The sequence below is a fragment of the Cavia porcellus genome, unplaced genomic scaffold, assembly GCF_034190915.1.
Source record: "Cavia porcellus strain 051 isolate PalLab524CR breed Dunkin Hartley unplaced genomic scaffold, mCavPor4.1 scaffold_2, whole genome shotgun sequence".
NCBI lineage: Eukaryota > Metazoa > Chordata > Mammalia > Rodentia > Caviidae > Cavia > Cavia porcellus.
The window spans coordinates 87,473,110-87,500,826 of NW_026947485.1; the positions used below are offsets into that span (position 1 = coordinate 87,473,110).

At 39.6% G+C, this 27,717-nt stretch overlaps 2 protein-coding genes across 4 annotated transcripts in view; both read left to right on the plus strand.

Moving 5' to 3' along the window:
• The window catches only part of Tdrd1 (tudor domain containing 1), a 41,354-nt gene extending 35,193 nt beyond the window's left edge, over nt 1-6,161 (plus strand). For all 3 annotated transcript variants that reach the window (XM_063244770.1, XM_063244772.1, XM_063244771.1), the window contains 5 exons: nt 446-613; nt 1,415-1,642; nt 2,245-2,291; nt 2,371-2,463; nt 4,833-6,161. In XM_063244770.1, coding sequence (XP_063100840.1) covers nt 446-613; nt 1,415-1,642; nt 2,245-2,291; nt 2,371-2,463 — 536 coding nt within the window. In that variant the 3' untranslated portion in view covers nt 4,833-6,161. The remainder of the gene's footprint in view (nt 1-445; nt 614-1,414; nt 1,643-2,244; nt 2,292-2,370; nt 2,464-4,832) is intronic.
• A 12,763-nt stretch (nt 6,162-18,924) lies between these two features.
• The window catches only part of Vwa2 (von Willebrand factor A domain containing 2), a 45,680-nt gene continuing 36,887 nt past the window's right edge, over nt 18,925-27,717 (plus strand). The window contains exons 1-2 of the mRNA XM_013158143.3: nt 18,925-19,444; nt 27,075-27,138. Of these exons, the coding sequence (XP_013013597.1) occupies nt 27,087-27,138 (52 nt within the window). The 5' untranslated portion in view covers nt 18,925-19,444; nt 27,075-27,086. The remainder of the gene's footprint in view (nt 19,445-27,074; nt 27,139-27,717) is intronic.

Genomic DNA, 27,717 nt, shown 5'->3' on the forward strand with positions numbered 1-27,717 from the left:
ACTTCTGCTTGGCCTCACCCTTCCTAGACCAATCTGCCTGGAGAAGAAACGGTTGCCTGGAGAGAGGAAAGAAGTGCACCAATTACTGAGCCTTGGGGGCTGGAGTTTGAGATAGGAACTGTGATGCTACTTGTCCTCTTCACTGCTAGCTTTGGTTGAATTGCTTTGGCTGTACTAAATTATTTCCATTCATGCATGTGTTTTTCAGCTTTCCAAAATCACATGGGCTTTTCTCTTGGTCGTTGTCCGTGTGTGTGTGTGTGTGTGTGTGTGTGAACTCTTTTTACTATCTTTTTAGTAGGATTTTAAAGAAACAGAGGTAAATCTAGATGGTTAAAATTTTTGGCATGAATTTAAGTGATATAAATGTAACTTTTGAGTAACCATCTTAAGGTATAGAGTCATTAACAATGAATTCTTAGCCAAGATTCCATTCTGTTTTCAGGTGACGATTTTTGGTATCGTGCAGTTGTTCTGGAGACCTCAGGTTCTGATGTGAAAGTGCTATATGCAGACTACGGAAACATTGAAACCCTGCCTCTTTCCAGAGTGCAACCAATTACTGCAAACCACCTGAAACTCCCTTTCCAAATTATCAAATGTTCATTTGAAGGTAGACAATTGAGTCGCTTTCCAATTTGGATGTGGGATTTTCTTCCTTTTGTTTCAAAGCACTGAGTCTAATCAAATGTGTATTTCTAGTACCTGCTCAGATATCTAAATATTAGAGTTTTCAGAGAAATTTTATATCCTTTGTTCTTTAACTCACAAAAGCTATAATCAGTTAAGTCTGTCTTTGTTTTGCAGATTATTTTCAGAGCACTAAGGTTCAGAAATTGTTCCCTTTTTTCTAATGCTGAGGTGCAGTAGTAAGTGGCAGGACAGGTATGAACCAAGGTGGTCCGACCTTTCACCTGGAGTCTTGCTTCTTGTTCATAGATTTCTTTAGGGACTAGTGGCATTTAAATGACACCATTTTTTGATTCCTTGTGATGTTTACCACATTCCAACTCTGGAATGTGAGTAAATGAAAACGCTTACAGTAACTTTTTATGATTACTCCTGCTCTCTGTACTCAGTGAGCCTCCAAGCTTATATCATACCAATTCTCATAATCTGCTTTGATCCTCTGTCAGAGGATTATTGTTTGCTTCCCCATTAGATCACTGAGTGTCCGATATTTTACCTATTTTGTGCCCTCTAAACCTAGATTAGTGCTGAGCACCATATAGATCAACAATAAATATTTCGTGTATAAATTTGATTTTGCAGTGTAACAACGGTAGTACATCAAAGCGTACCAAAACCTAGCTAGTCAGTAAACCTTTGCTTATTAACTTTAGAGAAGTTATCTAAATATGTCTATTTTAAAGAAATTTGAAAACTAACCAAAGTCTTCAATTATTTTTTCTAGGACTGGTGGAATTGAATGGAAGTTGTTCTCAGTTAATAATAGAGCTACTAAAAAATTTCATGTTGAATCAAAATGTAATGCTTTCTGTGAGAAAAATTATTAAGAACGTTCACACAGTATCAGTTGGGAAGTGTTGTGAGCATGGTACTGTCAGTGTAGCTGATAAGCTGGTGAACTGTAATCTGGCAAAGAGCATCACATCTAAAACTCAAAATGCTGTACATAAAGGTATTTTTCCAAATGATTAATAGCAGATGTAGGTAAACAAATAGCAAAGATAATAGTTTTAATTAACTGGATCCTTCCTCTCCGTGTGACCATTGTCCCCTCCTTCCCCCCCCTGCCTCCATGGTAGGGCTCTAATGCTGCTTGCCACCCAAGAGGAGCCACTTTGATGTAAAGTCTTCCACTCAAGGTCTCTAGCTCAGATACAGCAGCATTGTGATGAGCTTCAGAAATGTCAGGCATTCTGCCTGCACCTTGCTCCCAGCTCACTTTTGATCCTGATAAAAGGAGAACACGTCTTTCTTTATTAGACTGGATTTTTCCGATATGTCATGAGATAGGTATTTGGCAGACCTGTTCTCACCAAAAAGAAGTCCCATACTTAATAGAAAACCTAACCCTTGGAGTGTGAGTATTAATTTGTAAAAATTCAGATCACTGTGGTAGATGAAGTCCAAATGAGTGGATCATGTTGTGTGTAGGTGCACCCAGGCAAGAGGCAGATGCACACATATTTGTTCAGGTCCAGATTTCTTTGGACAGAAGAGACATACATTGTACATATGTTTCTTCTGTACATATGATTTTTTTCCATTTGCTTTTAGAAAAGATGCATAGGATGAATTGCTGCTGCACAGAGTTACAGGAACAAGTGGGTAATTTTCCTTTAAGTAGAATTCTTCTTCTAACTCTTTCAGAAACTGAATTATACTATTTTTTTTCACCCATAGGTTAAAAAACATGAACAGATTCTGTTCTTCCTCTTGAACAGTCCAACCAATGAAAACAAATTTATTGAAATGAAAAAACTGCTAAATAGTTAAGTAAGTCAAGTTTGGTGTTTTTTCCACTTTCCAGTGGACTGTCTCCAGGCTGTGTCAGGATAGAGCTGATAGAGTTGAGCCTGCTTTATTTTCTGATGTCATGATCTGAATTTGGTGGTTAATGCTGCCTTCCAAGCTTTGACGTGGAAGTTTGCGTGTGATAACCCTAATGAACTTGAACCCAAGGTTGTTGAAGTTGCTAGGGCCTTTCGTTATTGTTTCATTTTGAGAATGCTAAATATTATTGTTATTTGGATTTATAAAAATTATTGGGAGGTGAATCTTAGCCTCGGATTCCTTGTATCCAGATTTAAATTCAGATCTCACTTACTTGTATCACTACAAATAAGTTTTGCATTTTTTTTTTTTTTTGTGAAGAGAAACTGAAGACAATGAAATAGAAAATGGTGCATTGATAGCAGATTTCATTTCAAAATGGAACATTACCCCTTCTTTAGGCTGTGGTAATGAGCATTTGAAGAATGTATTTGGTATTCCAGTAGTTACTCTGCTTTTTCAATGCCCCTGTATCCTTTGCCCCTCACTCTGTGTTACTCTGTGAACAATATACAATTAGAACTTCTTATAAAAATGGTCATTATCATATAATTTTAATTTGATATCCTTTCAGCCAAAAGCAAAGGAGCTTTATTTCAGGTGTGTGATTTTGTTGGCCCACGTGCAGTTTACATTAGGTAGTTGGGGGAGAGCTCAAAAGGCCAGATTGTTCTTTATTATATTCTTATTGGCAAGGTAAATCTAAAATAGAAACCAGTGATGATAAAACATTTTCTATTATGTTTGCATTTCAGAAAGTATAGTTTAGTTCTAAGCAAAGTGTCATTAATGCAGGATCAAGAATTTTCTCATGATTTCTTAGACAAATTTGTGCTATTTCTAGTAAATATTGATTTAAGGGTTGCAATTACAATTTTAGATCCTTTCTAATATACAGTTTTAGTGCTGACTGGTGTCTTGTGTGCTTGAGTTTAAATTTTTAAGCTTAATGCTGTTTTTAATCTCATAGATTAACATGCAATGACATGAACATCTAGAATTTTAGGCCTCACATCAATCATGCATCATGTTTAGCCAAGTTGGTTAACTTGTATGTGCTTTCATTGTTTTATGTGTGCAATCACCTTTTCTGTAGGAATGTAGAGAGTGCTTACACATAATTTAAGATGAAACCTATTTTCTATTAATAGAGATAATAGCTGGAGACAGCTTAGTAGCTCTAAAAAACCTTGATTTAAAGGATAACCTGGCTTTCCCTCTGCTGTAGGAATATATACATATTTTGTCTACATTTTAATACAGTATTAGATTGTATTTTAGGTACAAAGCAGTGTTATACCAAGTGACATACACAGGCGTCACCACACACTTAAAAAGAAGGAAGACCTTCTAGATGAGGAAGCTGAGGTTCACAGTTGTCCACATCACATACACAGACTGCAAACTAGATTTTAAGACTCGAAGCTGAGTTCTTTCTACTGCCTGAGGTTGCTGCCTATGTATTGTGCTACAGTATCTTTTTAGATGAGGTCAGTTGTATAGGACATGAAATTAGAGGGGTTATATTGGAAAAGGTCATCTACATGGTTGCATAAACATTTTTATGTGTGGTAATGAGGATTGAACCCAGGTCCTTGGCACTGAGTTACATCTCTAGTCCATTTTATTTTTATTGATATTTTTAAATTTAGTTTTATTTAAAATTTTTATTTTAATATTTTAAATTTCCAAAATTTATTTTTATTTTATTCATTTTAATTTATTTTATCTCTTTATTTTAAAGCTAAGATTTCACTAAGTCACTAGGGTAGCTCAGGCTGGAACTCAAACTTACAATTCTCCTACCTCAGCCTCAGAGTGCTGTGCTAACAGATGTGTGCTACCGTGTCTGGCTGCATATTTTTTCATTGAGGTGAAAGTACCATTTAATTTTCCCCCAAATCATTAAATCATTCTTCTTGCAGATAAAATGTTTTGAAATCTAAGTATGGCATCTTGTTTGGAGGAACTTGTTTTGTTGATAATTTATTTGTAAATCACCCAAATAGGAGTGCTCTGGTGACAAGAACATACACCATTTGGAATTTATTGCTCAAAAGTGATAAGTAGCTACTTTACTTTAACATGCAAGTTAATATCAAATAGTTTTATCTGAGTGAGAGTACAGACAACTGTATTTTATAGTTGTGAAGAGTAGTATAAACAGCTTTAATTATCATGCAGCACTTAGAGATTTGAAGTGAATGTAATTTCAGGTGAAAGTGATTACTTTGTGCATTCGTGCTTAAACTAGAAATTAAGACCACAGATTTTTATATATGGCATAATGATGGTTGATTTTTCTCTTTCAGAAACAATGCCTTTTGGAAGTAAACACTGATGAGGAAGGAAACAACAAAGGCTAGACTTAAGAGAAAAAGTACTACATCTTGTTTAGTTTTTGTTTGAGTTTTTTTGAATCTTCATCTTTTTCTTTAATGATATTTTTACACCTCCATTTTTGGTCACTTCTTTTAGTTTGATTGGGGCTCTTTCCTCCATAAATTCTTCCCACCAGAAAAATAGATTTGATATAAAAGATTTATATCAAATTCACAGGCATACCTGCAAGGAGGAGATAGAAGCTTTCCGCTGTATGTATAACTTGTCATTTTTGCCCTGGAGGAATGAAAAGTATTACCTTATACATGCCAGGCAAGCACTCTACCACTGAGTTACACCTCTAGTCCTATGTTTTGTTACTTGAAATATTGAAAAAATATGATTCCATGTTAAATACTGGATAAGTTGGTGGATATACAAGTTTTATTATTTTAGGTATGTTTATTTTCTAGTAGGATATTCCCTGCACTCCTTGTCAGCACCGTCCATGATACAAGTGCTCTTTGCTTTTTCCCCTATTCACCACTGCTCTTTTCCTGTCAGTGCTGAGGTCATCAGCTGCTTTTCTCTATCCTTGATTGGATTAGGTTGTTTGTTTTGGTTTTGGGCTTTTGGGCTTTTGGGCCTAGAATATGTCCTTGATCTGTCAACCACTTCCCTAGGAAAGGACTTTGTCTTTTTGCTTTTTCATCTATTCCTTTCCAAATTGGTAGCCAGTTAGATTTTTACTGTAGAAAGAATTCACTGTTTTCTCCCTGGATGTGATGGTACACACCTGTAATCTCAGCTTCTGGGGAGGCTGGGACTGAAGGGTCACATGTTTGAGCCCAGCCTGGACAATTTAGTGAGATCTTGTCTCAAATACAAAGATTAAGGGGGCCAGAAATGAAGGTGTGGCGTAGAGATGTTTCTCAGTGGTAGAATACCCTGGGTTCTAAAGCATAAATACAGTAGTATACCTGTCTTAAAGCACATAATCTTAAATTCTTGTAAACTCATATATGCAAGAATTACGGGCCAGCTGGGAAGTTTCCTGCCAGCCCCAAGTTTCTGTTTAGAAAATTTTCCATGATTTAAATCAGACTTGACGATCTAAAATGCTGCCACTAACTTGGAGCAGATCTTAAAAGATAGGCATGTTTTTGTTGTTATTGTTGTTTTGCTTTTACTGGTAATATGTATCAGCTATTCTGTAAAATGGAATTTTTCCATATGTAAAAGTTGTTTAAAAACTGTAATGGTTTTCATTTAGATAAAAGATTATGCTGCTTTGCCCAATAAAGTCCTTTCACTTCTCAGCCAGTTTTCCTTTGTGTACCTCTGATATTTTGCTGATTTCCTTTTCTTGCAGCTGCAGCACTAGAAAGTTTGTTCATGCTGTCTGCTCCATTCCTACCAGAATGGAAATGCAAATTACAACTACAGAGTCACAGAATTGTCCTCTTTATTAAGGAAAAGTAGGGGAAAAGTTAAGTAACATAAAAAATCATGAAATATAGTTTGTTTCTTCAAAGTCCAATGCTGTATCCTTTGGCCCTGAAATTTGAATATAAAATAATTTAAGCTTTATAATATTTGGTGACTTAGCTATGTTGTACCCCAGAAGAGCTAAGGATCACCTATTGTACCACCCTGACAAGATAGAGGTGTGGGTTGAAAGTCTCCTGGATTAATTTGAGATAGTGGACTTCCATGTCTTTATTCTGCATAAGTTTAAGATGCTTCCTATTTTGTCAGCCATGTGTGACATTCAACAAATACTTGCTGAACTTCAAACTAGGTACTTGATATCATGGTAAACACGGGATTTATTGTTTAATAAGACCATGTAAGGCCTTGCTCACAAGCTGATTCTTGTCTTTCAGTTCCCTTAGACTATCTAGTCTGGCCATACCAACAGATGAGTACATTAGAACTAAGACTATATAATTAAAATTTATTGCAGGCCACAGGCCTTGTAATATTGGGATAAATCATACTTTGTTCACCAGGGGAGAGATTAAACCAAACCTTAGGGCCCAAAGGGAAAAAGGCATGTTTTACATGGAGCAGCTAGAAATAAGTCTAAAATTAATGAGTGATTCATATACTGAAACAGGGCTCTTGATATGATAAATGTTTCAGAAACAAACATGAGGATCCTTACCACCATTACACTACACTGCTAACTTCCTAGAGAGGATTGAAAGCCTGCCTGCCAAAAGCAGCCTTAGCTTTGTGAGGTGGCAATATCATAGCCAATGAGATCTGATTATTGCTAATTGAAAAGCAGGCATTACTGGTGTTTGCAGTGGGCATGGCATGAACACAGTTGTGTGAATTAGACAAGTAGCATCCTGGTATTAGAAAAAGAGGCCTTCTGGCCTCTTCATCTGTTTAGGTGATTCCATAGCTAGATTGTACTCAAGTAGTTCTCATGTATTTATTTTAGTATTTCAAAAGGTTTTTTTTTCCCAAAGAATAAAATTCAAATCAGAACAGAACAATGCAAGCAACATAGCACTTACAAGACAACCGAATGTCAACAGTACCTACCATAATGTCTCTTTGAAACAGTTCAGCATACCTTCACACACAATAATATCAAACATAACAATACAGTATAAAACCATTCAAGAGAATGAAAGCATTACAGGACTTCAAAACCAAATAACAGGAAATGAACAATGGCTACTATAATAACTCATTTTCCTTAAAAGATTTGTTTATACCATCACACATAATCAAATAAGACCCAACAGGATAGACCCAATCAAAACAGAAGAACAAAAGCATGGTAGGACTTCAAAGCAAGATGATAGTAAATCAGCAATGGCTGCCATAACGTTTTCTTCAGAATAGCTGTTCATACCAACACAGATAATAAAATCAAAACAATAAAACCAATCCAACCAATGAATGAAAACATGAAGACTTCAAAGCAATATAATGGGAAACCATGATTACCATAAAACCTTACACACACTTTCTTATACTAGGGAGACTATACGGTATTTACACATGTGAGTTTGATTTATTTCACTTATGAAATCCATTTATAAATATCTCAGTGTGATCATTCTTTATAGATGAGTAGTACTCCATTGTACAAAAATACCACATCTATTTTTATCCATTCCTCAGTTGATGGGCACTTAGGTTTTCAGATCTGGCTATTACAAATTGTGCTGCTAATAAACATATATCACTGTGGCATGATGTTTTGAGTTCTGGGAATATGCCCAGAAGTGGAATAGCTGGGTCAAATGGGACTTCCATTCCCAGCTTTTTGAGGAATCTCCAGACTGACCTCCACAATGGTTGCACCAGTCTACACTCCCACCAACAGTGCAAAAGAGTTCCTTTTTTTCCCCTACAGCCTCTGCAGCATTTGTTATTGGTAGTTTTCTTTATCCTGGCCATTCTTTCTGGAGTGAGATGGAACCTCAGTGTGGTTTTAATTTGCATTTCTGTAATAACTAATGATGCTGGACTTTTTTTCATGTATTTATTTGCCATTTGTATTTCTTCATCTGAGAAATGTGAGTTCATCTCAGATCCCAAATGAATTTGAATTTCGGGGGTTTGATTTTTTAATTTTTTATATATTCTAGACGGAAGTCCTTTGAGGGACAGTTCACTAAGATTTTTTCCCAATTTGTGGATTTTCTATTCCCTATGCTGGAGATTTCTTTAGACATGCAAAAAGTCTTTAATAAGACATGATCCCAGTTATTTATTCTGTGAAGTATTTCCTATGCAGTTTGATTCTTGTTTATGACTTCTCTACCTACTCCTATGTCTTCAAGATTTCTACCTACTTTGTCCTCCAACAGATTTAGTGTTTCTGTTTTAATATTTAGATCTATGATCCACTTAGACTTTAGTACACGGTGATAGGCATTGGTCTTTTTAGTTTTAGTTTTTGGCATCTGGAGAGCCAATTTTTCCAGCACCATTTATTAAAGGACTATCTTTCTTCCAGTGAATGTGTTTGGCCCCTTTGTCAAAGATGTTTGTAGTTGTATCTTCTAATCTATTCCATTGATCTTCATATCTGTTTTTATTCCAGTACCATATTGATTTTATTACAGTTGCTTTGTAGTATAACTTCATCAGGATTGTGATTGCCTCCTGCCTTGCCTTTGCTGCTTAGACTTGTCTTTGCTATTCTTAGTCTCTTCTGGTTCCAGGTGAATTTTAGGATGATTTCTCTGGATCTATGAGGTATATTGATGGTATTTTCATTGGGATTGCATTGAATCTATATAACAGTTTTGTGAGAATGGCCATTTTCACAATATTTATTCTTCCTATCCATGAACAAGGGATGGATGTCTTTCCATTTTCTGAGGTCCTCTTTGTTTTCTTTTTTTCAGGGTATGATAATTTTCCCTGAATAGATCTTTTACTTCTTCTACTTGATTCCTAAGTATTTCATTTTTGGGGGATGCTATTGTGAAGGGTGTGGCATTTCTTATTTCTCAGTGATTTTGTTGTTAATGTATAAGGATGCTAGAGGCTGGGGATTTAGCTCAGTGTGTAGGGATGCTATTTATTTTTGAGTGTTGACTTTGTATCTAACTACATTACTGAATTTATTATACCTTGGAGTCTTTCATTGGAGTTTTGGAGGTTTTCTATGTAGAATATCATGTCATCTGCAAATAATGATAATTTAACTTCCTCTTTTCCTATCCTTACTCATTTTATTTCTCTCTCATTTAATTCCTCTGGCTGGTATTTCCAGCACTATATTGAACAGTAATGGTGATAATGAACATCTTTGTTTTCTGCCTGATTTTAGGGTGAAGGCATGCTGGCTATTGATTTGTCATGGATGGCTTTTATCATACTGAGGTAAAGACCATCTATTCTAATTTTCTGTAAGGTTCTTACCAGGAGTAAGTGTTGGACCTCATCAAAAGCTTTTTCTGCATCTATAGAAGTGATCATGTTCTTATTTTTGGCTCTGTTGATATGGTGGATTACATTTATTGATTTATGTATGTGCTATGTATGTATTATGAACCATCCCTGCATTCCTGGGATGAATCCCACTTGGTTGTAGTGTATAATCTCCTTGATGATTTGCTGTATTCTGTTTGCCAATATTTTATTGAGAAGTTTTACATCTATGTTCATTAGGGAGATTGGCCTGTAGTTCTCTTTTATTTGGGTCTTTCTCAGGTTTTGTTACTAGAGTATTATTTGCTTCCCTTTCGATTTCACTGAAGAGTTTGAGGAGTGTTGGCATTAAGTCTTCTTTGAATTTCTTGTAGAATTTCTCAGTGACTCCATCTGGGCCTGGGCTCTTCTTTGTTGGTAAGGATTTAATTGCATTTTTTATTTCATTAATTGAAATTGGGTTATTCAACAGTTTTACATCTTCTAGGCCCAGCTTTGGTAATTCATGTTTCTAGAAATCTGTCCCTTTCTTCTCTGTTATCAAACCTATGAGAGTAGAGTTTTTGAAATAGGTGTTATCGTCTTCTGTACTTCCACAAAGTCTGTAGTTATTTCACCCTTTTCATTCCTTATTGCATGAATTTCAGTTTTTCTCTCCTTTTTAAAATAAGGTTGGCTAGGAGCTTATCAATTTTATTTATTCTATCAAAGAACCAACTCTTTGATTCATTGACTCTTTGTATTGTTTCTTTAGTTTCTATTGCATTAGTTTTTACTCTGATCTGTATAATTTTTTCCCTTCTTTTGGCTTTGGGCTTGACTTGCTCTTCTTTTTCTAGATGTTTGAGGTATAGCATCAAGGTGTTTATTTGTGTTTGTTCTGTTTTCCTGATATGGGAATTCACTGCAATAAGTTTTCCTCTGAGGACTGCTTTCATTGCATCTCACAGATTCCAGTAAGTTATATTTTCATTTGCTTCTAGATAATGTTTAATTTCTTCTTTAATTTCCTCTGTGACACACTGATTGCTCAGGAGTGTATTATTCAATTTCTATGTGTTTGTGGGGTTTTTGCAGTTTCTTTTATCATTAATTTCTAGTTTCATGGTGCTATGATCTGGTAACATGCATGGGGTAATTTTAATTCTTTTGCATTTACTTAAGTATATTCTGTGGGCTAGTACATGGTCTATTTTAGAGAATGTCCATGTACTGCTGAGAAGAATGTATATTCTGATGTTGGGTGGAACACTTTGTGTACATTTATCAAGTGTATTTATTCACATGTGTGATTCACTTCTGTTATTTCTTTGCTGATTTTCTGTCTCGTTGATCTGTCTCTTTGTGTTAATGGTGTGTTCAGTCTCCTGTTATAATTGTGTTATTGCTTATTTGATTTTTCATTTCCATTAATATTTGTTTTGTATAGCTGGGTGCTCCCAAATTTGGTGCATAGATATTTAAGATTGTTACCTGTTCTTTTTGAAGTTTTCCCCTACCTAGTATGTAGTGACCTTGTTTATCTCTTTGGATCATTTTTGTTTTGAAGTTCACATTGTCTGCAAACAGAACAGCTACCCCTGCTTTTTGGGGGGGTTCCTGTTGCATGAAGTATTGTTTTCCATCCTTTGACTTTCTGTCTGTGAGTTTCCTTTTGGATTAGATGGGTTTCTTGTTGACAGCATATGGTAGTATGTTGTTTCTTGATCCATTATGCCAGTCCATTTCTTTTAATTAGTGAATTGAAGCCATTTACATTAATGGTTATAACTGAAATATACTGGTTTATTTTTGACATGTTATCTTTCTGCTGTTGCTTCTTGACCTTTCCACTCTGTGGTCTACCTTGCTTAGTGGTTTTTTCCTATGTATATCTAGAATGTCTTTCAGTATTCTTTGCAGGGCTGATTTGGTGGTCATGAAGTTCTTCAGCTATTCTTTGTTGTGGAAGTATCTTATTTCTCCATCCATTTGAAGGACAGTTTTTTAGGGTACATCAGTCTGGGTTGCAAGTCATTTTCCTTTAAGATCAGAAATACTTCACTCCATGCTCTTCTTGACTTCATTGTTTGTGTTGAGAAATTTGCTGTGATTCTGATAGGCTTTCTTTTATAGGGGATCTGTTTTTTCTCTCTAACAGCTTTTAATATTCTGTTCTTATGTTGGATTTCTGGGATGTTGATTATTATATGTCTGGGTGTAGTTTCATTTTGGTTATGACTATTTGGAGTTCTGTATGCTTCACTGATCTGTATGTCGGTATCCATTCTCATGTTTGGGAAATTTTCATCTATTACTTATGATAATAGCCTCTTGCTATTAGTGTTATCCCCTTCTTTATAATTTATCCCTATCTTACGTTGTTTTTCTTTGCATCATCTTGCAGCTGTTGAATTGTTATTTTCCTGATTCCTTGTTATTTTTAAAAGATCTTTCCTTTCCTGTTCACTAGCTGCAATCTTGTCTTCGAAGTCTGAAATTCTATCTTCACTTTTGTTGAGGCGGTTTTGCCAACTTTCAATGGAATTTTTGATTTCCTGTATATCTCTTTGAATCTGCTTCATGCATTCTGTTTGTTTCTTATATTGTTCATTCAGGGTTTCCATCTTTTTGCATTGTTCCTCTTAATTTTTAACTATGTCTTCTTTAGATGTGTTCAGCATTTCTTTCATTACATTTATCATTTCTTCTTTTACCTGAGAGATTATTTCTGATCTGAATTCTTTTATAGCTTCCTGAGTTGTTTCTTTACTTCAGTTGTTATCATTTCAGGAATTTCAGGTGTATGGCTTACATTTTCTTCTATGTACATGGCTCCTGGGCTTGCTTGGGATGGCCTAGAGGTTTGAGATTGCATTTTGGTCTTTTGTTTTGTCATATTTCCGGGTTTCGAGGGATGCACCAAAGCTTCCCCCACGTGCACTGGAAATTATCTAAAGTGCCTTCAGCTCCAGGGACTGAATGGAAGTCACTAGGTGTGGCCCAGTCAGGCCCATGGGGACCTCTCATGCATCCTCCCAGGATGCTGGGTGGGGTCTTACCTTGGCAGCAGTTGTCTAAAGCTTCCCCTGCACACACTGGAAATCACCTCCTGGGCCTCTTTTTTAAAATTTAAAAATACATTTTTTTGTAATTTTAAAGAAAGCCAATCAAAAGTGAAAGTAATACAGGATTTAAGAACAGGATAATAGGAAATCAACCATTGCTACCATAATACCTCTTGTTATCTTCAAAGTTGCTGCCCATGCCATCAGACATAATAAAATCAAACAATAAAACCACTCAAAACAAAATACTGAATAAAATGAAACAAATGGAGCAAAACAAAACAACATTGGATTTTAAAAACGCGACAGAAGAAAATCCTCCATAGTTGCTATATTGCATATTGTTATCCTCAAAGTAGATGCTCAGACTACTGGCTTTACACCTGCAAAATCAATCAAACAATAAATGCATTAAGTTGTATTGGTACTGAGCTGCTTTCAACTCAGTCTGTTCCTCTGAACCAGCTGGTTGCTTGGGGGGTAGGGTAGAGGCTCTGCTCTTGTCTCACAGCCCTTGCACCTGACAGCTCTCAGGAAGGTGCTTCGTGTTTCTCCTCCCAGCTCATGGTCACCACTGGCTCAGGGTAGGGTGCATCCACAAGCAGTTCTTGCCAAACATATGAGGAAATTTTTCAAGAATGGTTTTCATTTTTCCAGATTAAAAGAATGAGAAAGCAGTCTGTGGTCCTAAACATGTAGAAGAATGAGTGGTAGAACAATTTTGTTTGCTAGGAGGTCCGGTTGGGTTAGTGCTAAGATTACTGCTCAATACCACCAAGGGCTAGAGCTATAGAAGACTTACCTACTGTCTTATTTTTTCTTGCTGCTGAGACAATATACCCAACCCAAAATTAAGGAAGGAAAGGTTTATTTAGCTCAGTTTATAGAGGCTTTAGTCTTTATCAGCTGACTCCAAGGCAGGGTGGCATGGCAGAGGGACAATGGTTCATGGTGGCAAGAGACAACAAAAGCCGTAAGAGCCAAAGGGGGTGACAAACATCTTTCTGTCCCTTTTATCCAGGCTGCTGGGATTAGGGCAGTGTCAATCCAATCAGTGGAGTGATCTAACAATCACCCAGCATTCTTCATCCCAGCATTGCAGTAGGAATCATTTACAAACTCCAGATTCAGCTACCTTCAAAAAAGCCTGTCCCTCATGACTGGATGAGGCTTTGGGGTGACATGCAGACACAAACTATTAACACATAGGTATGGCCTCTTGCATCTTAACATCGTTTAGGGTACTGTTTGGCACTGTAGTCAAGGGAAGCAGTAGTATCACTCCCTGGTATTTAGACACCAAGACAAGTTCTCTTATCTCCACGATGGCATGCTGGTACATTGCATGCTGCTCTGCAATGCCCTATTTTGTTTCCAATCTATTTTATTTCAAAGAGGAAAAAAAATTTCAAAACCAACCATCAGGACAACAATGGTACATACATTGCACTGCCATCCCCAAATCAGTTACCCAGAGGGCAAGACATCTGCATTCAATTGTCCAAACAGTACCAGAGCAAACCTTTCTCTTCAATGAACTCAGAGAAATCAGTAGTATAACTATCTTAACTATATTTTGACTAACCAATATATACACACATATTGTTTCAGCTTCTCATATTAGTGAGACAATGCAATGTTTACACATGCATGTTTGATTTATTTCACTTATGAGTATGGTCTCAAATTGCATCATTAACCTATAAAATTCTTGTTTGTCCTTATTTATGACTTAGTACTCCATTGTATGAAAGTACCGTATTTTTATCCATTCCTTGGTCGATGGACATTTAGGTTGTTTCCAAGATCTGGCTATGAACATTGGTGCACATGTATTGCTGTGGTACAATGTTTTTAAATCTTCTGGGAAGATCCCCAGAAGGAGAATAGCTGGGTCAAATTGGGACCTCCAATCCCTAGTTTTTTGTGGAATCTCCACACTGATTTCCACAGTGCAACCAGTCTAAACTCCTACCAACAGTGAAGAAGAGTTCCTTTTTCCCCACATCCCCTCCAGCATTTGTTATTGCTTGATTCCTTAATAATAGCCATTCTTTCTGGGGTGAGGTGGAATCTCAGTGTTGTTTTAATTTGTATCTGTCAAATGACCAGTGGTGTTGAACACTTTTTCATATATTTAGTTGTCATTTGTATTTCTTCATCTGAGAATTGTGTATTCATCTCAGGTGCCCATTTTTGGATTGGGTTTTTAAATCTGGGAGGATTGACTTTTTTGAGTTCTTTATGTGTTTTTGATAGTATTCCTTTGAGGAACAGCTGGCAAACAATTTCTCCCATGTTGTGGATTGTCTCTTTATTCTGTTGGTGGTTTCTCTTGCTGTGAAAAAGTTTTTTAGTCAGATGAGATCCCAGTTGTTGATTCTTTGTGATAGTTCCTGGGCAATCAGGGTTTTGTTCATAAAGTCTTTGCCTGTACCAATGTCTTCAAGACTTTGACCTGCTCTATCTTCCAGCAGAGTTTAATGTTTCTGTTTTAATATTTAGATCTTTGATCCAATCCAAATTAAGTTTGGTGCATGGTGAAAGATATGGGTCGAACTTTAATCTTCAGCATGTGTAGAGCCAGATTTTCCAGCACCATTTAATAAAGAGGCTATCTTTCTTCCAACGAATGTGTTTGGCACTTTTGTCAAAGATAAGGTGGCTTAGTGTATCTGGAGTTGTTTCTGTATCTTCTAATCCATTCCATTGATTTTTTGGTCTGGTTTTTTTCCCCAGTATCATACTTTTTACCTCTGTAGCTTTATAGTATAATTTCAAGTCAGGGATTGTGTTGCCTCCTGCCTTGCCTTTGATGTCCAGGATTACCTGTGCTATTCTAGGTCTTTTCTGGTGCCAGATGAATTTTAGGATTGTTTTTTCTAATTCTGTGAGATATGCTACTGAAATTTTGAGTGGGATTGCATTGAATCTACATAACAGTTTTGGAAGTATGGCCATTTTTACTATATTGGTTTAACATACCCAAGAGCACAGGACATTTCTCCATTTTCTAATATCCTCTTCAATCTCCTTTTTCAGAGTACTGTAGCTTTCAATGTAAAGGTCTTTTACATCCTTTGTTGGATTGATTCCTAGGTATTTCAATTTTTTGGGTGCTGTAATGAAAGGTATTATTTCCCTGATTTCTCTCTCAGTGAGTTTGCTATTCATGTACAGGAAGGCTACTGTTTTTTTTTTTTTTTTTTTTTTGAGTGTTGACTTTGTATACACCTATGCTACTGAATTTGCTTATTAAATCTACCAGTGCCATGCATGGGTCAAAGGGAGTACAGCCAGGCATCAGCCATTTCCTGTGAGTCAGTGCCATTTACAGACTACGAAGAAAGAGAACAAGAAGTTACCAAGGAGCAAGCCCTCCCTGCGAATCAGCACCATGCACAGGCCACTGTGGGGACAGCCAGATGCCAGTCCCTTCCAGCATGGGCTGGTAAATAAGAATAGACATCTCCACCCAGCCATGCCCTGCTCCATAAGCAACTGGCTGGTCCAGAGAAACACAGGCTACAATGATAGCTATTGAAATATAATTATTTCAATTAAAATATTATTAAAATATAATTTAATGCTTGTCGTGTTTAGTGTTTCACTGACTTTGCAGATCTAAAGCCAGTAGTCTGATCATCTGTTCAGAGGATAACAATACACAATGTAGCATATATCACCGAATCCCCTTGCAAAAGTGGTGGCCATTTTTATGCCCTATCATCTTATTTTGAAGTCCTGTATCATTTTAATTGTTTTGTTGGGTTGGATTTTACTCTGTTTTGTTTGATTTTTATTATACCCAACAGTATGGGCAACTGTTTCAAAGATAACAAGATATATTATGGTAGCCATTTGGGATTTACTCTTTTTGTTTTGAAGTCCTTTATTGCAGTCATTGTTTTGTTTTTAATTGGTTCTGTTCTGTTATATTTTGTTTGATTTTTACTATGTGTGAAGGTATCTGTAGCTATTTTGACTACAGCAAGTAGCATTATAATAACCATTGCTGATTTCCTATTGTTTTGAAGTTCTGTGTCACTTACACTGGTTTGTTTTGATTGGCGTGATTCTGCTTTATTTTGGTTTTATTCTCTTTAAGATAAAAATCTACCAGTTTCTAAATTGAATTTTTGGGGTCTTCTATGTGGAGTATTGTGCTATCTGCAAACAGTGATAACTTAACTTTTTCTTTTCCAATGTTTATTCATTTTATTTCTTTCTCTTGTCTAAAGTTTCCAGGATTATGTTGAATAAGAGTGGACACAATGAACATCCTTGTCTTGTTTCTGACTTTAGAGAGATAGTTTTCAGTTTTTCTCCATTTAGCATGATGTTGGCTGTTGGTTTGTCATAGATGGGTTTTATCAAACTGAGATAAAGACCATCTATTCCAATTTTCTGTAGGGTTTTCTATCATGAATGGGTGCTTGACTTCGTCAAAAGCTTTTTCTGCATTTATTAAGATGATCTTATGATTTTTGTCTTTGGCTCTGTAGATATGGTGTATTACATTTATTGAGTTATGTATGTTGAACCATTCCTTCATCCCTGGGATGAACCCCACTTGATCATGGTGTATAATCTTCTTGATGATTTGCTGTATTCCATTTGCCAGTATCTTACTGAGATTTTTGCATTTATGTTAGCTAGGGAGATTGACCTGTAATTCTCTTTCGTAGTTGGATCCTTCTTTGGTTTTGGTATCAGAGTAATGCTTGCTTCCAGGAATGAATTTGGAAGTATTGCTCCTCTTTCAATTTCATTAAAGAGTTGGAGAAGTAGTGGTGTCAAGTTTCTAAATTTCTTGTAGAATTTGGCAGTACATCCGTCAGGGCCTGGAATTTTCTTTGTTGATAGATTTTTAATTACATCTTTGATTTCATTTATTGATATTGGGTTATTTAGGATTTTTATATCTTCTTGATTCAGCTTTGGTAATTCATATGTATCTAGGAATCTGTCCATTTCTTTTGTATCTTCTACCTTACTGGAATACAAATTTTCAAGGTAGGTATAGATTGCTTTGTTTTTACTTTTGGGTGTTCAATAGATGTTACAGAGATGAATTAAGTGAAAAATGTTTTTTCTTTTTATTCTTTTCACGTTTGCAACATTACGGTTATCAGGTACTAGCTTCTTTGAAAGTTTTCAGTGCCTGGAGGGTTGGAAAGTCAGAACTACCGACTGAAATATAGTATTTTTTAACTTAAAAAGATTGATGTACAAATAAGAGAAATGCCATTTGCCTATCAGATTGACACTTGCAGGAATAACTGGGAAGAGCATAGACAAAAAGAAACAGATGAACTCCCTGAAGGATAGTTTGATAATGCATTTAAAAACATGAATTAAATATACCCTGTATAGAAATTTATCTTGTAGTTTATTCCAAAGAAGTACCTGGGGAAAAAGCACAAAGATACCTCATTGCAATATGAGAACCAAAAGTTTAGTGTTCAATAGCAGATAGGTTAAGTAAACTTAGAACATTGTGTAGTGGTTAAAAACACGTTCAAAAGAGGTAGAAAATGTCAAGGCACAACATATATGTTATTAATTAAAATATGTAAAATCTTATATGGGTAGAATGATACTGGAACAACATAACAGTGTGATGTTAAAGGATTCTCCACCTGCTATGGGATACCAGTGGTTTTCCAAATCGCTTACTAATGTTTTGTTTTTCGCAATGATTGTGCACAATGTACAAAAGACACTTTTTGATGAAGTATGACAGGTTATAGATTATGCAGTAATGTCCAACATTCACTGAGAGCTTACCAGCCATCGTGCCAGGCATTATGATATTTTGTTCTGCAGCATTTAGTTTTAAAAAATCAGCCACCCTCTAGGCTTAAATGAGGACTCTAGCCAAAAGATCCGCGGATTAGCCCCCAACTCAATGAGACAGGCAAACAGAAACAGTGCCAAAGTCAACATTTTCATTTGGATCACAGCAGTGATTCCAGGTGCTCTCCACCGTGCAGATCTGACACGGGCTGTGAGGCCCACGAAGGAGGACTCCGCTAATTTGCTTAATTTGGTCACTGCTTTACTATATAACGCGTGGGGCGGGGACATCACGGTCGCCCGAGGAGCTCCATGAGCTGAGCGGACCCTGGCCAGGAAGCTCTCTCTTCCCCTGGAGCGACCAACAGGTGTCCCACGTGGCTGCCGCCCCCTCAACCCCGGGTGCCCCTCCCGCGGGCGCATAGCGCCCCCTGGCCAGAGCCGCACCCACGCGGGCCAGCAGAAAGCGTGGATGCCGCGCGGCTCGCTGCGCTCCGCGGGGTAAGCGGCTACCAGCTACCAGAGTCAGCTCTGCTTGCACCCCACGCGCGCTTGGCAGCCTGGACAAGGCCGGAGGCCCGTTGGGTAGCGTGGTGGAGGAACCCGCTCTGCGCCCTCCGCCTTACTGGTGCGCGGAGTCTGCGCCCGCCAGCGCACCACTGCGGGCTTTGTTCAGCATTGTCTGTGCCCACCTGGGCGCCGCCTGCCCGGGAAGTAGGTGACCCTGGCGGCCGTGCACCTGGCGTGCGCCCTTCTCTGGACCCCGCGCGGTCGGTGCCCCGCGAGCCGGCGGAGGTGGTGGAACTTGGGCACTGCAGGGGCGCAGACCCCAGGGGAACACAACGCAGGTAAGCGAGAGCGGGGTCTGCGTCTGTGAGTGGGGAAGATCAGGTCTGGCATGGTCGCGGGGCTCTCTGCCTTGGTGGCCCGGAAGGGGGCCGAATTTTACATAAAGGTTTTGGTAGCATGTCTCGCCCTCTCCCCCATTACAGGTCATATACAGGTGTTGCAGTGGCTCCACCGTGCTTGCCTGAGCGGCCCCTCCCCTGAGAGGCTCCCTTGGGCCACGGGAATGCTAGGGGATTTGCCCCTGCGGTGACACCGCGTTCCAGGAGAAACTTCTCTCCCTCCCTAGCTCCCCCGTCTCTAGGTGCACACCTGGCCCAGCCCTGCTTCCTAACTCCACCGGGCCCAGGGATAGATGTGTAATGTTTGGGTAGAACGAAATTTTATGCAGTTATATCCATGAGAAGGTCAATAATACTATGAGCTATTTATAAAACAATCGTTCTCAAACTTACCCTTCATACATTAGTGAATGGTCCTAATTGAGAGGGCGGAAATAGAATTGCTAATTTTTATTTCATCCAATATGTCTATTTTAAGTCCGTTCCCCCTCCAGCCTCCCATTTCTGCATCCTGGAAGTCAGCTTCCTAGGGCAGCTGAGTACATTTGAAGTCTGTCTGTTTGCCCTTTCATGCCCTAAACAGCTCTGGTCCAGCTGGCTGGCTTTTTCTCCTCTATGAAAAAATTAAGCAGTCCCTGAGGAAGATTACTACCCTCTTCTTCCTTTTCTACTCCCAGATCTCTGCTTTTAAGCTGAGTTTCCCTATTTTAAGTTAGGAAACTTTGCCCTTGCCTAGGGGACTTTTGCATCTACTTCTTGTGGGATCTTGGCAACAACTTTCCAGGTGAAAAGGTGGGCGGCGCCATCCCCATTTCAGGGCCAGAAAAGTACTTGATAGAGGGAAGCAGAGGCGCTTCCCAGAAAGGCTCACACCCAGGCCTCCTGCCAGCCCATTGCTGCTCTTTCCACTCCAGCTGTGTGCTTCCTGGCTTAGAAGACCTGGGCTGGACTCCAGGTGTGCAGTCTGCTAGCTGTGTGGCCTTGAACCCCACGTTTCCCAGCACTGTTTCTTCATCTGTGAAAATGGAAACAGTGACATGTATTCTGTGGGGTTGTGAGTGTTGTTGAGACTGTGTTGAATACAATGATGGCCTTTTACCACTATTCATCTAGAAAATGAACTGCCAATTAACTAGGACTCCACACTCGCTGTGAAACTGGGGTTCTCCCCATTCTAGAGCTGAGTGAAGTGAGGCAGGGAGAGTGTCACTTGCAGAGGCACCCAGGTGCCAGAGGCAGACTGGGCTGTAATCCACTTTCCACTGCCGGTCCCACATGTGCTCTCCTTTACCCCAGAGACTCCGAAGTCCCAGGGTAATGCAGTTGGGTCCTGAACAACTTAAAACAATTCAAATATCAGCCAAACAAACACGAAAGTCTGTCTACAAATGTCTCCTAGCAGGTCAGAGTCAGACTGGAACTTGTTTCTGTGACTTGTTTCTGTGACCTGACCCAGGGAATCCAAAACGGTAGATTGTCCCTCGGTGCTGACTCTGTTTTCCAGCTGTTAAGTTTTGAAAATGTGCCCATTCTTCTAAGGAGATCATGATCCTTCCTTACGCACCTTTTTTTCTTTTCTTTTCTTTTCTTTGTTAATTTTTTGAGATGGAATTCACTGTGTTGTTTAGGCTGGTCTTGAGCTTATGGGCTCAAGTGAACCTGTAGTGGGCTCTAGAGTAGCTAGAACTAGAGGCATGTAGCCCCATGCCCTGCTCTCCCAGGCAGCTTTTAAAATATTCTCCATAGCTAGGCACAGTGTTACTTACCAGTAGGCACAGCTACTAGGGATGCTGAGGCTAGATCACTTGAGTCCAGGAACTCAGCACCAGCCTGGGCAACACCGTGAGGGCCCCACCGCAAACCAAACAACCCACTCTTCTTAGTGCATCAAACTAGAAATGGGTTGTCTGTTTCTCTTGGCTCTCTGAGCCATGGAGGATGATTGTTACAGTGCAAGACAGCAAGGACTTCTTAGCAAAAGATTTTCACCTCCATTTTCAGTCTTCCTGTTCAGGTATGGCTGTACTTGCAAAGGGCTCAGATTCCCAGCCTGTTGATTTGGAGAAGGTTGCCAATGGCTAAGCTAATGTTTGGGGTTGGAATTACATTTTTTTACGGCTGTAGAAGTGGTTTCCTTTTTCATCCTACACTCCATTTCCGATAGTTGAAAAGAAAGTGGGCATTGTCCTGCCAAGCTGCCTTCAGCTAACACAGATCTAACCCTTCTTAATAAGCAGTGTTGCTTTGGCTTTTGTTTCTTGCTGCATCTTGGGAAATGCAATCTCTGGCTCCTGTGCAGAGTAACATGTGTGTAGCATTCTGCAGCAAACCTTACTCATCTGCTTTCACAAATGATGCTGGTGCTGTTTGGATCCAGGTTCTGAGGGCAGCAATCAGGTGATAAGGTCAAGGTGGGGAGTTCTGAGTCTGTGAGAAACCCAGGGGTCAGGAATAACACATGGGATTAGCATGAGTAATGGAACAGAAAGGAAGGAAGACGATGAGCGAGATATCTTGCAGTGGAAAAGGTTTGACAAGGTGTCCTGGCTTGGAGATCATCCCAACTACTTTGCACAAAAACAGAGAGCCCTGGAAGTCTTCTCAGGATGTGTGCCTCAGAGTGGGAGCTGCTGGCAGGTATTAGCTCGTGGAAAACATCAGAGTGACAGGTGTTTAATTACACATCTGTTCTCCATTACTATTCACAGTCCTTTTTTTTGGAACCTGGACTTCTGCCAGCGTGTTGCCTTTTGCCCCCAGCCCCAGCATCTTCCCCTTGTTGAACCTTCTCCAAGAGTTTTCCCCCAGAATCTAAAGAGTGGGGAATTGGATAAATCACACAGATCACACAAGCCAGGATGGAATCTGATGTGGCTGTGTCACATGGGCCCAAAACACTTAACTTCTCTATCCCTCAATTTTGACATCTGTAAAATGGGGCTAATATACCCTTATTAAAAGATTAAAAGATTAGCCATGAGGATTAGGAGAGAAAACACAAATATAAGGATCCTGGTACCATGCATACGATAAATGCTCACTAGATGGTAGTAATCGTTGATGTTTTACAGCAGAATTCATCCCTGTAAAAATTATTGCAGGCTGGGTGCAGTGGTGCACACCTGTAGTTCTAGTTACTTGTGAGACTGAGACAAGAGGCTCACCTCAGCTCAGAAGTTCAAGGCTGGAGTGGGTAGCATAGTGAAAACTCATCTCAAAAACAAAACCAACAAACTTCACCAGATACAGAGCAGTATTTTCAATGCAAAATTAGGATTGTGAGAAAGTTTTGATAATGCACTGAGAAGAAAATTAAGTATTTGAGAAGTTTGGGCACTAAGAATCAAAGAAGGCAAATAATATTTCCAGCAATGAAATGGTATTTTTTAAGCTTTTATCTTGGTGTAAAACAGAATGCAGCTAGGTGTAGTAGCTCACACCTGTAGTCCCAGCACGCAGGAGGCTAAGGCAGGAGGATCATTGCAAGTTCAAGACCAGCCTGGACTATAAACGGAGCTCAAGGCCAGCCTGAACCACATAGTGAGACCCTGTCTCAAAAAGACCAAAAAACCACAAACAAACAAACAAAAAACCCAGAATGCACAAAGATATGCCTGGAAGGATCCCCCTGATCTTCTATGGTTGCCTTCAAGGTGCTTTGTTTACCCCACAAGCCTGTGTCTTGCCTTCACAAAAGACACCAGGCACAAATGACCAAGACACAGTCCCTAGTCTTAGCTGTTTGCCACTTGGCAATCAAAAGCAGCATCACGGGATGGTTGAAGTGGGTTGTACAGGGGTGGGGCTGGAGGGAGAGGTGTTGCTGAGATTGCCAAACTGCCACCATCCCATCCAACACTTGAGAGAAGGCGCTTGACATGTCAACACCCATTTGCAGATTCCCAGCCTAATTTTTTTTTTTTTTTTTAATGAGCAAACCTTAGAAGACTTGAAAAGCCTTCAGCTGGGCAAGCAGAGGCACAGACTACAGCAGGATAATGTTGCTTAGGTTTGTGTCACGGGATAGAAGGGTGGATCTCTGTTTCCAACTATACAGAGGAAATTCTGTTTTCCCTTCTACTTTATCTTCACAGGGAACTATGGGAATCCTTGTTTCATAAATGATTAATAGGCCTGAAGCAGGCACCCAGGGTCAGAAGCTGTAAAGGCCAGATAATCACTCTGAAGTTAAGGAATAGCACTGAGCAGCCTCTCTCTCCAGCTGTGTCCCTGCCTGACAGCAGCAGGTGGAGAGCCCATCCTGCAGCAGCGGAGAGCATAACAGGAGAAATTTGTACTTGGGAGAAAGGGAGAAAGGAAATCTTAGGCGAGCCTAGTTGCTGTGCACCTGGGCTGGAAGCTGGCTAGAAGCTCAGCAGGCCAATATCCTTCTTGGCCACCTTCCTTCTCCCTTTGATCATGTCTGGGGAGTGTCTGCCATCATCACTGTTAAAATTGCCTCTCCAGTTTTCATTTAAGTTTCCTCAAGATGCTAGCTTCAGTCATTTGAGGCAGGATGACCCTGCGTAGACCCTCAGCTGGTTGGGATATATCATTTAGTTTGTTTCAGAACTGTTTTGAAATCCAAGGAGCTTCCATGCATAGTGGCACATGTGTGTAATGCCAGTACTCTGGAGGCTGTGGGAGAAGGATCCCTGTGAGTTCAAGACAGCCGGGGCCAGCCCTATGCTGCATAGTGAGACCCTGTCTCAAAACAAGCTAAGGAGCTGGACTTACAGCAGAGTAAGGTCCAGCTATCCAGGCCCATGATAGGTGGAGCAAATGGGATTTTTAAAACCAGAAGATGCCTTAGCAGGCTCTGGTCCAACCTCTTTGTTTTGCGAGTGAGAAACTGCAACCTCTCTCAGGATCACAGGGCATCAGAGTGAGAACTAGAGTTCCTGAATTTGCGTTTCAGATTCTGCCACCAGGGAGCAGGTGTCCTCCTGCCAGGTGGTATTTACAGACAGTGTGTGAAGTTCAGAGAAGTGGCTGGGGTATCCTTGATCTGACCTGGTTCCATGGTTTGAGGAAGGTTCGTGGATTGGGAGGAGCTGGATACCTGAGCTCTGTGACTCTTCTGGTCTGCTCTCCTCAGGGCTTTAGGGACTCCCTTCATCTGTCTCTCCATGCTGTATGCTTTCATTCCAATTCTTTCTTTCCTATCTACTGTGAGCCTCTCATTCCCCGTCCCTGAGGGTGAGGATAAAGCATATCGATGAGCCCCCGAAAGCAACCCTGCCCCACGCACACAGTTTTCCGATTTCCTGCAGTTCCAAGGAAGACCCACAACAGCACCTTCTTTTGGGTTATACCTGGGTTGGGTCATTTAAACTCCTCTGCAAATCAGGAGGAGCCACATTTCCTGGGTAAACTTTATTTTCAGTGTAGCTATAGTTCTCAGCCTGCTCCACCAATTTTCTGGATGTAGAGTTCAGGTTCTGTTTTGTTCCTGCAGCTGGAAGACCTCCTGCAGAGATGCTGGAGCAAGTACTGATTCATTTTGGTGCAGCCTACATTGAGGGCATTTCGTGAGCTTCCAGGGATGACCGTGCATCTTCTGCTGTGTGTCTTGAGAACTTAAAGTTCCTCAGTGGAAGTGGGCACCCAAAGGCAGGGACACATAACTGAAAACTTGGCACTTCTGTCTGGATCTGTTTCCTGAGATGGAGGGAACCATTGCTTAATTGGCTGTTAAGGGAATTTTCAGATTCAGGCACCTCAGTCTGAAGTGAGTTTCCCTTAGAAGTTGCAGACTTGTGATACTTTAGGGATTGACCACTTTTTCCTTAGCTTGGTCGGTAGAGTCTAGGACACTCCTGGAATGCTGCAGTATTTACCTCTCTGTATTTCTGCCATGGATTTTTCTTTTTATAATTAATTCCTGAAAAATTGTGTTATTTACTTGTTGGAAGGAAAGTGTAGGAAGACCTGCACATAGCATTGCTATGCTCTTCTCAAGTCTTTTTTAATAGGCAAGTTTGATGCAGAAATGGTCCTAAGTGTATGGGATTCCCAAAGGGCAAAACCTGGAATTTCTAAAATTATTAAAATATTTCTAGATTTTACCTGGTAAATTACACTGGCAGAAAATCTCTTGATTTTTATTCTACATGACCCCTTTATGTCCTTATGCTACACATTGGCTTAAAACTAATACTGTCTGAATTGTATGTTAAACCTGTGATCATACCTGGGCCTCATCTGGATCTTCTTGTTTTCCAGAGGTAAGATTATTTTTGGTGGGCAGTAAAGTGTTAGGGGTTTGGCTTGCTTCAAATCCTGTTAAATTTTTTTTTTTTTTTTTAAGAAATAAACCACTCCAGGAACTTTTAAAATCAAAATTACTTTTGTCTCACTATCTTTTCTTTAAGGGTTTCTGCCTTTAATACCTCCCTCAGATGTGCTAAATAGTGAGACCTCATGAAATAATTTTACTTATAATTAGAAGGATCTTTAGATGATGAAAAAAATTTTTTTTTTAATTTTATTTTGAAAGTGGTAAAATACAACAGAATAAGACAGAATAAAGCCAACTAAGATCGTACAGTGAAATCGGTACAGAACTTCATAGCAGGTCACCGGGATAACAGTAATAGGTATCACAGTATATTTTGTTATCTTTATAATAGCTGTTCTTTCAATCACGTATATCAAAATGAGATGAAATACAGAACATTATAGAACTTATCAAAACAGAATATTGAATAGAGCAGTATCATTAATCAGAATAGAGCAAAAAATATTTGGCTTCAAAGAGAGGGTAGAAGGAAGTCCCCCTTATTTGCTATGGTCAACCTCCCAGGAGATGCTCAGATTTCTGGTTCCCATTTGCTAATGGGGGGCGGGGGAACAGGAAAAGAGGGCTAGGGGAAGTGAGATGTTTGACTCTAGGCTGTGCATCAGTAGGTTCACTATTGCTTAGCGGGGAGGCAGGCTGGTTTGTTTGGTTTCACAGCGTCCTAAGTTCTAACATGGTGTGGATCTCAGGAGCTGCTGGTGGTTCTCCCCCTGAAAGGGCCGCAGTCTCGATGATGAAAAATTTTTAAAAATTCTTTCATTGTTTCTTCAGCCAGCTTACTGTTTATAAATAAGTTAGTATAACCTTTCTTTGGACGCTGCCTTTCTTAGCTCAAGTTTGGTGACTTCGGTGACTTGCTTTGATAGAGGTTTCAGCAAATGAGGACCTTGGACACCAATCTTCAACTTGCTAACTTCTGACTCCTTATGAAGAAATGGAGACCCTGGGAGGGGAGTCACCCTGCCCAAGCCCGTATAGTCAGTCTCAGATGGAGCTGAGAACCATGACTCGTAACTGACCAGAGCATGTCTGCTCGGAGGCCATGGAGGAGCTGGGGTGGGCTGAGGGGGGGGAGTGATACTCTGGTGAGGTTGCTGGATGGTCGTTTAAGGTCAAAGTCATTGGAACAAAAGCTTCTTGGCTTTCTGGGAACTGGTGTCTTTGGGTTACTGTAATTATTATGCAAGGAGGGGTCCTCTTTGGCAATGTGATTTAGGCAGTTCACGGATGTGTGCCTGATTCATTGTTTTTCTTTTCCTGGCCCTGTAGTTCTCTATCAATATGCCCTCTGTCCTGATGCTGGGAGTCATCTGGATCTTCTTGTTTTCCAGAGGTAAGATTGTTTTTGGTGAGCAGTAAAGTACTAAGGGTTGGCTTGCTGCAAATCCTGTTAACTTTTTTTTTAGTTATATCCCCACCAGGTTTTTGTATTTTCTCATTTTGAGACAGGATCTTGTTGAGTTGCTTAGTAGCCTCGGGTGGGCTCAGTCTTGCAGTCTTCCTTTCTCACTTTCCAGAATGCTGGGATTAGATCCAGCTTGAATTTATCTTTTAAAGATGTCTTGACTCCATCTGTGTCTTCATGGTCATCTGCGTGCTCTAAGCCTCATCACTTTATGTTAGACTGCTACAAGAGCCTCCTGGCTGGCCTACATAGGTCCAGGCGGTCCTCTTCCAGCCCATTTTCCACACTGTGGCCACTGTCAAATGCAAATCTGATCATGTATTGACCCTGTCCCGCCCCCACCTCATGCTTCTAAGTGATTTTCTATTGCTCTTAAGAGCTGCTGTTTAGTCCTATCCCATGGCCCTCTCAAGTCCCCTCTACTCTTTGTGTGGCAGCCCCTACTCCTGCAGTCCTGCCTGGTACCTTTGCTTCCTACCTCCAAAGAGGACCCCACGTTGCTCTGTT